The 13,758-nt window shown below is 50.1% G+C and overlaps 1 protein-coding gene across 10 annotated transcripts in view; it reads left to right on the plus strand.

Annotated features, from left to right (window-relative positions):
* The window catches only part of NFIX (nuclear factor I X), a 98,628-nt gene that overhangs the window by 21,451 nt on the left and 63,419 nt on the right, over nucleotides 1-13,758 (plus strand). For 2 of the 10 annotated variants that reach the window (XM_059060745.2, XM_059060748.2), the window contains exon 2: nucleotides 6,435-6,966. In XM_059060745.2, the coding sequence (XP_058916728.1) occupies nucleotides 6,435-6,966 (532 nt within the window). Of the gene's footprint in view, nucleotides 1-5,057; nucleotides 5,412-5,850; nucleotides 6,074-6,434; nucleotides 6,967-13,758 lie in introns of those variants that run through there. The other 8 variants (XM_067032636.1, XM_067032641.1, XM_067032638.1 and 5 more) reach the window with 8 other exon arrangements.

A 13,758-nucleotide genomic window follows, 5' to 3' on the forward strand; every position in this document is an offset into this window, starting at 1 on the left:
ACTCTTGGATGATTTTACTCTGGCTGCAGAGCCCCTTCCTGCCTGCCCCCCCAGAGAGGGGAGGCCCCACCCACCTCTCGGATAAGCAGCCGGCCCCTTCCTTTTGCTGCCTACGGTTCTCTTTCCATTTCTGTCCGGGAGTCGGGCCACTGCTTTCTTGTATCCCTTCTTCTGTGGGACAAGATGGAAGATCTCAGGGATACGAAGTTGGCTTCTTTTCGGTTTAGGCTGAATTATAAAATCCCAGGAAATGGACAGGCTAATCAGGGCTCTACTTGTGGCCTTTAAAAATTTCCTGCATCTTTTTTCACTCAGGCTGCAGATATGCAGTAGTAAAATGGATCCTGATATATCTGGTAATTCCTATGTAGGTTTTGTCAGTTATTTGCACTGTGTATAGTTATCCAAATTAACATGGACATATATAAAACTAGCATGTGTCCAGGGTCTGAAAGAATAAATCTGAGCCTTAAAGCAAGCAGGATGTGGACAAATAGGATTTTTTTTTTAAAGATAAAGTGACCTCCAAATAGTGGCCCTGTTTTTAAAGATATAACTTCTTGTGCTTCTAGATGTTTCACTATTGACAGGTATAGGCCAGTTGCAAAACCTCTCTCAGGCTGGGAAAATTATTTTGTTTCCTTGAAGATTTTTGAATACTGTGTATATGAGTGAGATTCTGTACACATTTCCCTGTTTTCCCTTAAATAATCCAGAAGGCCTCATTTGTTTTGTGGATTTTTGGAAAATGACACATTTAACTTTCTCAAGCTAGAAGCAGTCACTTTAGCTAGTTTTTTCTTTTCTTCTCCTTCTCATTCTTCTTCTTCTTCCCCCGTCCTAGAGTCCTTATCTTTTCTCCTTGCTCATTTTTCCTTTTCAGCTGCGTCTTCTTTCCCTCTATCTCTGTCCTTCTCTCTCTTTGCAGTTTTGGGCCCAGCTTGTCTTTCTCTCTCAGGATTGGGCTTCCTTCTCTCTTTCTTTCTCCCTCCCCCTGTTCCTCTTCTTCCTACGGCCTGCTCATTCTTTTTCTTTTGGAGGCACATTTTTCCTAGTGATGGCTGAAACCAGCATGGGTATTTCAAAAATGTTTCAGTGAAAACTGTTGTTGTTTTAAAAAAAATCAAATTCTATATACGTGACAGTAATGAGAGAGGCCTTTCTCTCACAAAGGCAGAAAAATTCCTCTCCACAAACTAAAAGCCCATGTGAATTTTAAGAGTCTAATCTCTGGCTTCTGGGATTTTTCTGTTAAATGAGGAAAAATACGTTTCCCCTCAAATTTCCCTGCTTTTCCTTAATTTTTTCTCTTTGTTGTCTTTAATTTTCTTTTTTGCTCGCTACTGTCACCAGCATCACTGGCTTCCTTACCCTTCCGTTTTTTCTCTCATTCCCTTTCTCCCCTCCCCTCTCCTTCTCCTCCAAGGCTTGCCTGTCCCCTTGCTCCCTCCATCCCCTGAGCCCTTATATTTTCAGGTGGCTCAGCCCTGGAGAAGCCTTGAATCCTCAGAGTTTTTTTTTTTTTTTTTTTTTTTTTGCCTTGGCTCTGATCGGGGTGCAGGGTGCAGGGTGCAGAGTATCTGAGCTCCCAGCCAAGACCGAGACTGGGACAGGTAATCTTCCAACAGGAGCCTCTACTCTCTTAACAAAAGGGGGACAGTCCCCTTTTGTCTGGGGTTTCTGGGGGGCGTGTCCAGGACCGAAAGCCGCCATCAGTGGCATTCAGGAGGAGGGGGCTGTAGGGGTCGGGTTCGCCAAGTGTTTCTATTGGAACCTGAGCGATTCTTCCCTGTGTGCCCCACAGGAGGGAGAAAGACCCAGTCATTAGAAATACCCTGGCTGCTCACCCAGGAAGGCCTCCCCGCCCCCCACAGAGCCAGATGCCTCTGTGGGAGCTGGGTGAGGGGAGAGTGCTGCCTGGGAATCCTCTCAGCCCACCTTCAAGGTTACAGGCCACTGGCAGGTGAAGGACAATTGATGATTGTTCTCCTTCCCTGTTCCTCCCCTGGGAAGTGCCTGTTGCTCTTCCTGTTAAGGGAGAATTGAGGGGTTGCAGTGGGTCCCTGCAGCTCCATTGAGACACTCCATTGGTCCTCCTGGGCCACTTTTCTGTGCAGTCTCTCCACCGCTCCATCGACCTTTGACCTCTCCCTTCATCCAGGAGTGAATCATGGATCTTGTCCTGTTTCCCTAACTTACAAGTGGATCCTTCCATCCACCATCTCCCTTGCCGCCTACCCAGTTGTACCACCGGATTCAGAATCGACCCATGTTTAGCACCCGGCATGGTGGCCTGTGAGATGGAATATGTTAGAATTCTCTAGGAGGCTCACATTGGCCGTTTTCTGTTTGGTGTCTAATATTTAGTATGAATCAAAATACCAGAAAAACACACCCCCATGCCAAATATAAACTCACTTGTAGTTTCTACCATCTCATCTTTATTATTATTTTTTGTTTGTTTCGTCTCATCTTTAGAAAGTAACATTGCTTCTCTCAAGGTGGAGAGAGACAGGGTTTGGTACCTTATGTTACTCAGCTAATATCCTTGACTAATTGGACCCAAGCTGGTTATTAACGTGATGTTAATTATTGAACACCACCCTAAGAGGCCTGTCTTGCAGTGACACCTGCCTCTTGCTCTCTTGCCTCTAACTGTTTCTCTTGGCCAGTCAGGCCAGTCAGGGCCTGGACTGGGGTCCCAGGTGCTGGGCGGCACTGTTCCCGTTGTCTGGGTCCAGCGCCAGCCCAGGGCTACATGTTTTGTTTGGGCACACCCCGGGCCCTCTTCCTCGAACCTTTCCGCTGAGCGTAAAGGCCACCGAGCACAGGGTTTCAGATGGGGAAGAAAGGGACGAGGGTGAGCAGTGACCTTTCTGTTGCCAGCCGAGGGCTGAGCCTCGCCTGGGGAGAGGGCAGCTGTAGGGACTGCTTTCTGTGTAGGATCAGTCTCTCTCTGTCTGTGTTCACGTCCTCCTCCGCTCTTCCATTTCTTTAATAACTGTCTCCTCCTTACTGCTTCTCAAAGGCCTAAAGCATGGCTGCTCAAGAGCCCCTACGGGAGAGGCTTCCACACTCCTGGCTTCTCTCCCCCATGTTCACCTTCCTGTCTGGGAGGAAGGTCCAGAGCAGGGGTTCCCCCAGGGGGGCTCTTCCTTGTGACTCGGTTTCCCCAAGGTTGTCTCACGTTTCCTGATATAGCTCCTTTCTGCTTTCTTGTTTCCTTTATTAGCTCTCTCCCTTTCATTTAGGGTTCTTATTTCATGCTCTTGCACCTTGCTCCGTATGGTTTGGGCCCTTTAGTCTGAATTGAAGGGGACACAGGTAGGTGAGTGTTCCCTATCCTCCAAACAAGAAACACTAAACACAGATCAAGTGGAGAGGGCAGAGCTGGAGAAAGCAAAGAATTAAGAGTTCAGGAGGTGGTGGTGGTGGTGGTCGTGCATAGGCAGGAGGACTCTGTGTTTGGAAGTAGTGTCCATCTTCGTGCCTTTGTCACTTCCTCCTGGGGTTGGCTGTTGTGTTTGTGGCTGCGTGTAGTGCTTGTCAGTGGAGTGCTGTGACAGGAGGCTATTTTAATAAACTGTTGCAGTTTCTCGAGCGGAGCTGCATTGCGTTGGCATCCCTCTTCACTGCTAATGGAGCGTGCGTGGCTGGGTGTGGGCCGCCGAGGGAGGCACTAAGCTCGCTGGGGGCTGGGGAGAGGGAGGCTGTGAGGTGCTGGGGGGCCTGCCTCCCTCGTCTGGGAGTGCTCCTGTGAGCAGCAGCCAGACCGGGGGGAAAGGGTGGCTACACCCTGGGCGCCAGGTCCCTGCCCTGGAAGTGCTGCTGGCATCGACACTTTCCGAGCTCTCTTTCTTCTTCTCTTTCTATTCATAGCACGGCAGGCAGGCTTGTGTGTATGGCCAGGGAGGAAAACTTCCACTCGCCCCTGTGCGTCCCATAAACAAAAAAAGAAATAGAACCAGAAAAAGAGTGTGCGCGCTTTAGAGAAAGAGACTGAAACCAAAACACAGAGAAGAAGGCGCAGCTGCTTTCCCCAAGGCCTTCTGGGGCTCCCTCCCGCCCGACAGCCCGCCCGGAGTCAGGCCTTTATTTATTTATTTTTCTGGCTTAAAAAAAAAAAATTCTGTGTCTTCCTCAGGCCTAGTCCCCCTCACCCCCTTCAGATTTGCTGGTGGCCGCTGCCAAATGGACCCAAGTGGGAGCCTGGAATGAAAAATTCATAACTGCTGGACTTTGCTTGTTCATTAGACGTGAACTTGTCGATTGGGCAAATTGTTTTTGGTCTCCAACTGCCGGGGGCTCTCCCCACCCTCTCGGCTTGCCCGGTTCCCTCCTCCCCTTGGACGCAGCCATTGGCTGCTCGAGGATGTCTCATTGCCAAATAGGTGGATCCTTCTCTCTCTCCCTCCCCCCTTCCTCCCCCCTCTTTTTTTTACTGGCTTTGGCACAAGCAAATGGATGGGGATTGAGCATGAAAGGGGAGAGAGAGAGGGAGTTTGAGAGAGAGAAAAGAAGCAAAAAAAAAAAAAAAAAAAATCCAAAACCCAACCAGAGCACATACATACACACACAAACACACACACACACAACACACACACACACAGCCCCATCCCATCCACGTCCTCTCTCTCTCTCTCTCTCTCTCTCCCTCTCTCTCTCTCTCCTTCCCTCCCTCCCTCCCTTGCTCCCTCCCTCTTTTGCACGCTTCTGCCAGCGACGATCTGCAGCCGGTCCGAACTCGTCCTCTTCCCCGGGAATCTGCGAGCTCCCCCTTTGCCTGCGATCAGGCTCAGAGGCGGAGGGAGGCAGCTCGAAGTTTATACCCCTGTGCCGCTGCCAAAGCCGAAAGCCTTTTTCTTCAGCTGCCGCTTTTCCCCCTCCTGGTTTTTGTTTTTGTTTTTGTTTTGCACAGGGGTGGGGTAGGGCGTGTTGTGTGTTGGGGGGGCGGGTGGGAGGTAGGTTTTGACTTTTAAATTTTGCATATTTTTCTTTTATTTATTTATTTATTTATTTATTTTTAACTGGAAGATGATGCACAGGGGGTGAAACTGAAAAAAATTTTTTTGTTGGCTTTTGTTTACCTGGCGTGTGTGGTAACCAACTCGCTCCCTCTCTCTGCTTGCTATCCCTGACCTTTCTTTCTTTTTGCTCCTTTAAAAAAAAATTAATTTCCCCCTTCTGTGCAGTGGAGCATGGGTGGGGGGAGGAGGGGGAAGGGTTTGAGAATCCACCCAAGCCCGGCCCCTATTCCCCAGAACACCAATAATAACCCCCTTTAAAACATTTACCTTCCTCCCCTGCTCCTCCCCCTCCCCCCTCCCCCCACCCGCCCCCAACTCACAACTCTGTTGAGTCCAGAAGCTCAGAATCGGGCGTTGGGCTTTGCCGGGTGCTTCAGATCAATGGTAATTATTTTATTTTTTCCAGTTTTATTTTTGTAAACAGAAATCAATTATTATTTAAACTTCAAACAAGCAAACAAGCAAAAAAAAAAAAAAAAGAAGAAGAAAGAAAAAAAAACAAAAACCGAGAGCCCGGCCCTCTGTCACCTGACTGAGTGGGAAGGAGGGTGAAGGGGTCAGTGGGGATGGGGCGCAGGATGCCCCATGTAGCTTTTAACCCTAATGTGGTTGATTGATACCACCACCTTATATTTGTGTTAACAAGAAGCGTTTTCTTCCTTATTACTGAGATTAACATTAGTATTGGTGTCGATAACAAAGCTGAAATCACATATTTAGGGTTTAGATCTGATTTTTTAAATGCTGGGGTGGGTGTTCCAATCGGAGCAGGAGAAAAGAGAATGCAAACAGCCTGGGGAGGGGGAAGCCAAATCCGTTTCCTCGCTCGCTGGCTCGTGGATGTCATGTTCTCTCTTCTTGGGGGTGGCCAAAAACCTACCGGTGTCCGGGCGTGAGGCGGCCCCCGCATGCCCTGCGTGTGCGTCCACGGGCATTTGTGCAGACTGGACACTGTGCTGGGGCGAGCTGAGACGAGTTCGAGGCTGCGATAGAACATGGAGATGTCATGGGCGCGACAGAGCCTGGCGGGGATACCAGCAGCGTGTGTGTGTGGACGGCAACGTTGTCTGTGCGCGCGTGTGTGTGAGTGAGTGAGTGAGAGAGAGAGAGAGAGAGAGAGAGAGAGAGAGAGAGAATAGGTGTGTGCTCAGGCTCTGGGTGTCTCTGTCTGGCTGCTGAGGCTGAGATGGGAGCAAGCGGCTGGCTAGGCTGGTGGCAGCTCCAGACCACACTTTCCTAGAACAATCGCAAGAGAAAATTGTTGTGCGGGGGGCGGAGGAGGAGAAGGCGATTTTTCTTGTGCCCCCCTTCTAACGCTTCTTTTCTCCTTTTCTCTTTCCCCCTCACCCCGTCTTCCCCTCCTCCCGTCTCCCCTCGCCCCGCATGCTCCCGGCTTGCCGCCTGCAGGATGAGTTCCACCCGTTCATCGAGGCGCTGCTGCCTCACGTCCGCGCCTTCTCCTACACCTGGTTCAACCTGCAGGCGCGGAAGCGCAAGTACTTCAAGAAGCACGAGAAGCGGATGTCGAAGGACGAGGAGCGGGCAGTGAAGGACGAGCTGCTGGGCGAGAAGCCCGAGATCAAGCAGAAGTGGGCATCCCGGCTGCTGGCCAAGCTGCGCAAAGACATCCGGCCCGAGTTCCGAGAGGACTTTGTGCTGACCATCACGGGCAAGAAGCCCCCCTGCTGTGTGCTCTCCAACCCCGACCAGAAGGGCAAGATCCGGCGGATTGACTGCCTTCGCCAGGCCGACAAGGTGTGGCGGCTGGACCTGGTCATGGTGATTTTGTTTAAGGGGATCCCCCTGGAAAGTACTGACGGGGAGCGGCTCTACAAGTCGCCCCAGTGCTCGAACCCCGGCCTGTGCGTGCAGCCACATCACATTGGAGTCACAATCAAAGAACTGGATCTTTATCTGGCTTACTTTGTCCACACTCCGGGTAGGTTGCTCTCAATCCCCCTTTTGCCCACCCCATTTTATTTTACTTGCTGGCATTTGTTCTGTTTATTGTACCTCTTCTTTCCAAACGATACATGCATAGACGCGATGGGCCTAACTGCTGCATCCGTCCTGCTGAGGCCTGAAGCACGTTTGATGTTCCCTTTTCCCTTCTGTTTCCCTCCACTCTCTCTATTCTTCCTCCTTTGCTCATTTGCCGTGTTACTGATTTTCGTGCATCTCCATCTTTGGTGGACTCATCTTACCCAAAAGACACTGCAGGTCCTAGGACTGGGGCCAGGATGCCCCAGAATTATTCACGATGGTGAGAGTTTGTGATGAACACCACTACCACAAAAAAAAAAAAAAAAAAAAAAAAATCACTCCTTGCTCTGATTTAAAATGAGTCAGAAGAAGTATTGGGGGGCAGGTACTGGTTTTCCTGCAGCGTCCCCTCAAGTCCTGGGGAAACGCCAGATTTGGCACAAGCAGGGTGGGCAGCGGTTCGGTGGAGAGAGGGGCGTGTAAAACCCCCGGATATGAGACAGAATGAATAGAAAAGAGGAAAGAAGGCAGAGGCGGGCAGCTTCTGAGGCCCAGATGCCCAGGCGGGAGCTGTTTTGGCTGGGATTTGGCTGACGGAGAGGAGAAAAGTCATTCAATTTCACAGAGTGAAAATGAGCATGAGATTCCTTGCGCTCTTGCCCTTCACAGTCCCTTCCCCTTCGCTTTTCAGCTGAAGTGGTGAGACCCCCAGATGGATGCCCACAGCCCCCATACCTCTGCTGGGGGGCAGAGAGGCTCTCCCCAGCATAGGCATGCCAGGGAGTGGGCATTGCTGCGGAAGAGGTCCTAAAGAAACAAACAAACAATCAAAACTCTGTAAAATCTCCTTTCCCTTTTGTGTTCCAAGTAGTTCCAGCTCTCCTCTTTGCTTTTCCAATTTCACCCTGCATTTTGGGTTGTGTGGTTCAGTTTTCCTCCTCTGTTCCTTTTTTTTTTTTCCCCTACCCTTTCCCTTTTTATAATTTCTTTCCGCTTTTGTTTTCTTACAAATTGAAACAGAGATGGCTGGTTAATTTTTAGCCTCCACTCAGCTACGCCCAATTTACTGCCGCCTTTGAAACCTAAACGGGCGGCACTCTGTGATTAAGCAAGGCAGAAGTGTGTTTACATTATGCCCAACCAACTTGTAATGAGAGGGCTACCAAACCTTTCTCTCTCTCTGTTTTTTTTTTTCCTTTCCACCATTCCAGTATTCCCCCCCTTTTCCCCCCTTCTTTCTCTCTTCATGCGAATGTAAGAGAATGTGGCTTAACTTCAACTCTAGTGAATGTTCTTTCCCGCAAATATGTGTGTGTGTGTGTGTGTGTGTGTGTGTGTATCTTCCTTCCTGTTCATTCACAAAAAAAAAAAGCAACTCACTTTTCTGCTGTGGTTCCCCCCTTGCCTGTTTGTGATGTTGGGAGGAGAGGTATGACTTAATCCAGAAAGGAAATTTTGGGGCACTTTCAGCATTGCATCAGCAGTGGAATTTCGACTGGGATTAGCACTGAGAGTTTATGTGTTGGAGAACTCTGGGGAGGAAAAGGTGGTATTTGAGGCCTCCCTTCTTGCTCATTCTCTCATTCTGAGAGGTGGCTTTGGTAGTTGGTTGGAGGCAGTGGACACCCCCCCCCCACTCCTGTTGTACCTCCCTCCATGGATCTTTCTAGGCCTGTACCTGGCCCTGTGTGGCTATCATGGCCCACTCACGAAGAATGACCAACTGCCGGTCCTCTTCCTCGTTCATCCTTTTTCTTTCCGGAAAAGAGACCAAAGGAAAAATTAAAAGTTATTCCCTGATTCTCTGTCTACTCAGCAAATCAGAGTGGGGAGGATGTGTGCCTGGTGGTATTGGAAGTGGCTTGGGGCAGACTTGGAGCCTTGATCTTGTGTCTGTCAGATAGCTCCTCCGAGAGGGGATTCTGCACCTTCGGATTTTAGAACTAGGGCCTCTACGATGAAATTAATACTCATCTTCCTTTTGAGCTGTCTTCCTCCTACCTTGTTCTGTAGCTGGATCCCTGTAGCTGAGCTGCTTTCCTGGCTTCTCTTATTTTAGGCCAAATTTTTGACTGCTACCAGCATGGGACTGAGGAAGGATGAAGTATGTGTGATGGAGACCATTTCCTGACCAGCCTCCTGGGTCCTGGACTGACCAGGCAGGTGTCAGGAGAAGGGAGGCGCCCCCACTTGCCTCCTAGCCATAATGAGATGATTTGCCCAGGAATATGAGTAAATTCATGCCCCATTGCATGCAGCCATGGCCACCTCTATCCCAGCTGAGGCCGAGTTCCTTGACAAAAGTTGAGTGGAGAACTGAGGATGTTTTCTTATAATTTGTCTATAATTCAAGTCCCTGGACTCCAGATAGTTTCAGTGAAGGTAGGATTTTTTTTTACTGAAATTGCTTTAATTCAAGGGTGCCTTACTGAAGGAGTGGGGGTGAGTTGGTGAGGCAAGGACTACCAGTGGGCCTTGGGTAAGTGGCCTCGAGATGGCATGGAGTGGGCATGGCTTTCTGTCTAAGCCACTCCAGTTTGCTAGAAAATGTCTTCTCCTGGCTGAGCCCCCAAACAGTGTCAGTCCAATAGCACGATGTTCCTTCTCCATGTCCACGCAAAGACATACTCAGTAGGGTGCCACTTGTTCCTTCCTTCGGTATAAACTGGGGTTGGGGGCTGGGCTGGCAAGGGCTCAGACAAGAGGTAGGTTGGATTCTAAAAGAAATGCTTTCCTTCCTTTCAAACTGGGCTGAAGAACCTGATCTGGGCTGAGCTGGTGGTGCCAGGTTTGATGACAAGCAAACTTGACATGATGGTAAGCATGGGGGCATGGCTTCCCCTCCAGGCACCATTGTCTTCTGTCATCCATGGCCCTTGTGGGTGCTTTTTTTTGTCCCACATGAAGCTTTAGGAGGTGGCATGGTTGAGAGAGACTAAAGGATGTGTGTATATGACGTCAGGAGCTCCACTCCCAGAATACGCAGTCCTAAAAGGCCACCCAAAGTGTTTTGCACCCTTCGTGAGGGTGGCCTTCCTGCTGGGAAGCAATGTCGCTGTGTGTCTCTTCCATTTAGGAGGGGATGTTGAGGCAGAGCAGGGTCAGAGAGCACTGCCACCGGGAGGAGGTAGTACATTCCTGCCGATGTCCTTCCATCCAAAGGGGGTGTCCCGGGGCAGTGGCTGGAGACAGAGGGGAGCCTGGGGCCAGGAGGAAGGATGCTTGTGTGAGGAAGGATGACTGAACTGGTCTGGAAGCACAACTGGACTATCTCCAAAGCTTCTTCACGGGTCTGAAGGTAAACTGGCATCTTCAGACCTTCCTTAACCTAGGCCTCGGTCCTAGGAAAGAAAAAAAATCTGAAAGTAATAAAATGCTTTACTGAATGGAAATGTCAGCTTCTCCCCATCAGATCCCTCCAGCAGGCCCACCGTGGAGGTCCATGAAGTCCAGGTATTCTTTTCTTTATCTCCGCTTTTTCATTACAGAGAAATTTACACATAGAAGGAACCCCCATCACGAGTGCCGATTTATGGCCAGTCTCAGTTCATCCACAGCCCCTGCTGCCCATCTTTACACTGGGTTGTTTAGGAGAAAATCCAGGCATCACAGCTTTTCATTTGTAAATATTTCTGTACATGTCTCTAAAGATAAGGACTCTTGAAAAACGTAACTGCAATATCACTATCACACCTAAAACAATTTCTTTAGTATGGTCGGATAGCTGGTCAGTGTTCACATTTCCCTAATTATCTCCTAATTTTGTTTGTCTAGATCAGGATCCCACTCAGGTCCATGCATTGCAGTGGGTTGCTCCATCTTTCAAGTCTTATAATCTCTAGGTGGTCCCCCTCCTCCTCTTTCATCTTGGTTTCTTTCCTGGCAGTTTCTGGGTTGTTGTTGTTGTGGAAGGAACCTGATGGTTTATCCGGTAGGGTTTCCCTGTTTGGACTCTGCAGGCCGTGTTCCCCTGCGTTCTTCAGTGTGCCGCTCTGAAAGGAGATTCTGCCTCCCTCCTCGCCTCCAGGTCCGGGGATAGCTGGGCCTTACCTGTCGCAGGAAATGGATTAGCACCTGAGGATTTGTCTAAGTGAACTTTTTCAAGTCCAAGGTTGCCCTTCTCAGTATAAGAGCTTCATGGTTTTCGCTGTTGGCTTCAGGACTTGAGGCTTTGCAGTGAGCACTGGTTTTCTGGTCCAAGGGAGGGCTCCACGTCTGTGTCCTTCCTCAGCAGTGGGAGGCATTGCTTCGCCATGTCAGTCCTGCCAAGATGTGGCTGATGCCAGTGATGTCCCCCAAGCCTTTGCTGGATGCCTGGCCCATCTGGTGGCTCTGGGTGAGTGCACGGGGGTGGCCACAGGCATACCAGCCACCGTCTCTGGAGGCCTAACTCCTCCTGAGGCCCCTGTACCACTTCACCCATGCCTCTTTTATCTAGGCCTAGAAATGCCACTGGTCTGCGTTTTTGAGGCAGTGCCATCTGGTGCCAGAGATGTTGAAGACTGCAGGGCCTAGTTACCAGATTCCTAAAATTAGCAAGATATACCAATGTAGGGTTAGGTGCCTTTTAGAGCAACCCAGAAGAGATGTCACTGTTGTTCGAGGGTCAGCTTTGGTCATTGTAAGAGCCTCCTGTTCAACTAATTCAGAAGTTGGTTAAAGGGATTAAACCAGCTAATATGTAAAGATACTGGCGCATAGCAGAAAAGCAGTGGACGGCAGCTGCTGCAATTCTAATTGTTATGATTCCGTGAGCCCAAGGATGTCTCCCTGTCACCTTTACCTGTTGGTACTGTTTCTACCTTAGGGGATGAACTAAGTGAGAGCTAATTTTTCTGTAACATACCAGCGTTTCAAGTGCTGAAGACAGGGCTCATGGTTCCTTTCCACCCCTCTTCCCAGGAAGCTGTCCGTTCTCCAGGCCAAACGCTGCCAGGCTCTCACGCCTCCCACATTTGATATGGCTCCTTGCGCACTTGCCATGTTGGTCATCACCCTCTGGAGGCCCTCTTAAACTGGAGCGTTCTGTATTGAACAAGGAAAGTCCAAGTTTGATCAGATCCCATGGTAGCTACACGATTTGCTGGGCCTTCCAGCTACATAATTTGCAGGGCCCAGTGCAAAACGAAAATGATGGGTTCCTAGTTCAAAATGATTAGGAATTACAGCGAGACAGCAGTTAGATCATTAAACCAAGCACAGGGTCAGTGTGACTGCCCAGGTCACATCCCCGAGAGGTCTGTCCAGGCTACATTTGCTCTGTTGATGTGACATGGGGTGCCTGGTTTTGGGTGGTGTAAAAGGGTGATGTGGCTCAGGCTGGCTTTGGAGGGAGCATGACCCAAAAGAGGAGCTCAGAAATACTCAGACCCACTCCTTGGGCTGGTCTCGTTCTGGGACTCCCTTGACCATCTGCTCTCATCCCCTTTGTCTGTAGCTTGTCTGTCCAGCCAGTCAGGGGTCCCCACCGGCTGTGATGTGCAGGGCGTCTTGGTGGAATGGTCACTCTCATGGTTGAATTGGAAGCTGTAGCTCAAGGAAAAAAAGAACTACCTTTGTCTGAGCTTGAGCTGGCAGAGTTCGGCCCATGAATAAGCTGGAGGGGACCTAGGAGCCCAAGCATGGTGACCAGCTGTGCTTCACTGCCCACCCAGAGGAAACAGGGCCACTCTTTAGCAGGAGAGCTGGGGTCCAGATGTACAGAAGGACTTCCTGAGGATTCAGTTTACTTTTTGGCACTGCCAGAGGATGGTTGAATTTCCTTTATTCATGAAATACGCATGCATTTGGTGAACCTACTGTGAGCAAGGCCCTTCTAAGAATCAGAGACTCCTACATGTGGCCTGCAGGGTTTGGGTGAAGGCCTCCTGGTAACTTCTAGAAGACACCGTCCTATAGATGTGGACGAACAGTGATCCATGCAGGAGGTGAGGGAAGACCCAGCAGAGCTTCATCATGAGCAGCTCCAGGTGGGCTGTGAAGAAGGAGGCAGGGCCCATCTTAGCCACCTTCTAGAGTTGCAGGGACCCAGGGTGCTGAGGAAGGGTAGGCCAGAGGGGTAGAAGGCTGTGCCATGGTCTCTCTCTGTTCTTGCGTCCTGCAGCAGCTGGGCAGAGAAGGTATAGCTATACATCTCCCTTTCTGCCCTGGGAAGAAGGTGTCTCCCTCCCCACCCCTTTTTCTCTTTGCCCCGTCAGTCCCACCCCCACCCCACCCCCCTGTCTCAGGAGCTGCCACGCTTCAGTTATTTTATCCTTCAGTGTCCGATTCAGAAGTCCTTTCAAAGGCCCCAGCAGTGTCAGCGCAGTGCTCGCACAAAAGGCCTCTTTGATTTCTTGTTTGTTTTCATTTGCCAGCAGAGGGGGAGGGGGCAGGAGAGAAAGAGCTTCTGGGTTTTAAAATTTTTATTTGGGTTGCTTCATTCTCAGAGGAGTTGGCTCCCTGGAACTCTTTTCTGAGTTAGGGGCTCAGAGGCGGGAGGTAGCCTTCTGGGGAGAAGGCTGGGATGGGGTGTGGGCACTGCCTCCTGAAGCAAGAGGAGGAGGTTTGGGGGATTAGGATACAGTCATTGATTCACCTTCAGATGTTCTGTGCTAGGCCTGAGGGTAAGAAGGGTCAGGTTGGAGCCCTGCTGCTTGTGTAGAGAAAGGTCTGAAGTGCCTGACACCGAAGGACATTCCCCTGTTAGCCGCATCCCTAGCAACGGCCTCGTCACAGCTGTAGGATTTGAGTAGTCCTGAACCTTGAC

Source organism: Kogia breviceps, chromosome 4 (genome assembly GCF_026419965.1).
Source record: "Kogia breviceps isolate mKogBre1 chromosome 4, mKogBre1 haplotype 1, whole genome shotgun sequence".
Classification (NCBI taxonomy): domain Eukaryota; kingdom Metazoa; phylum Chordata; class Mammalia; order Artiodactyla; family Physeteridae; genus Kogia; species Kogia breviceps.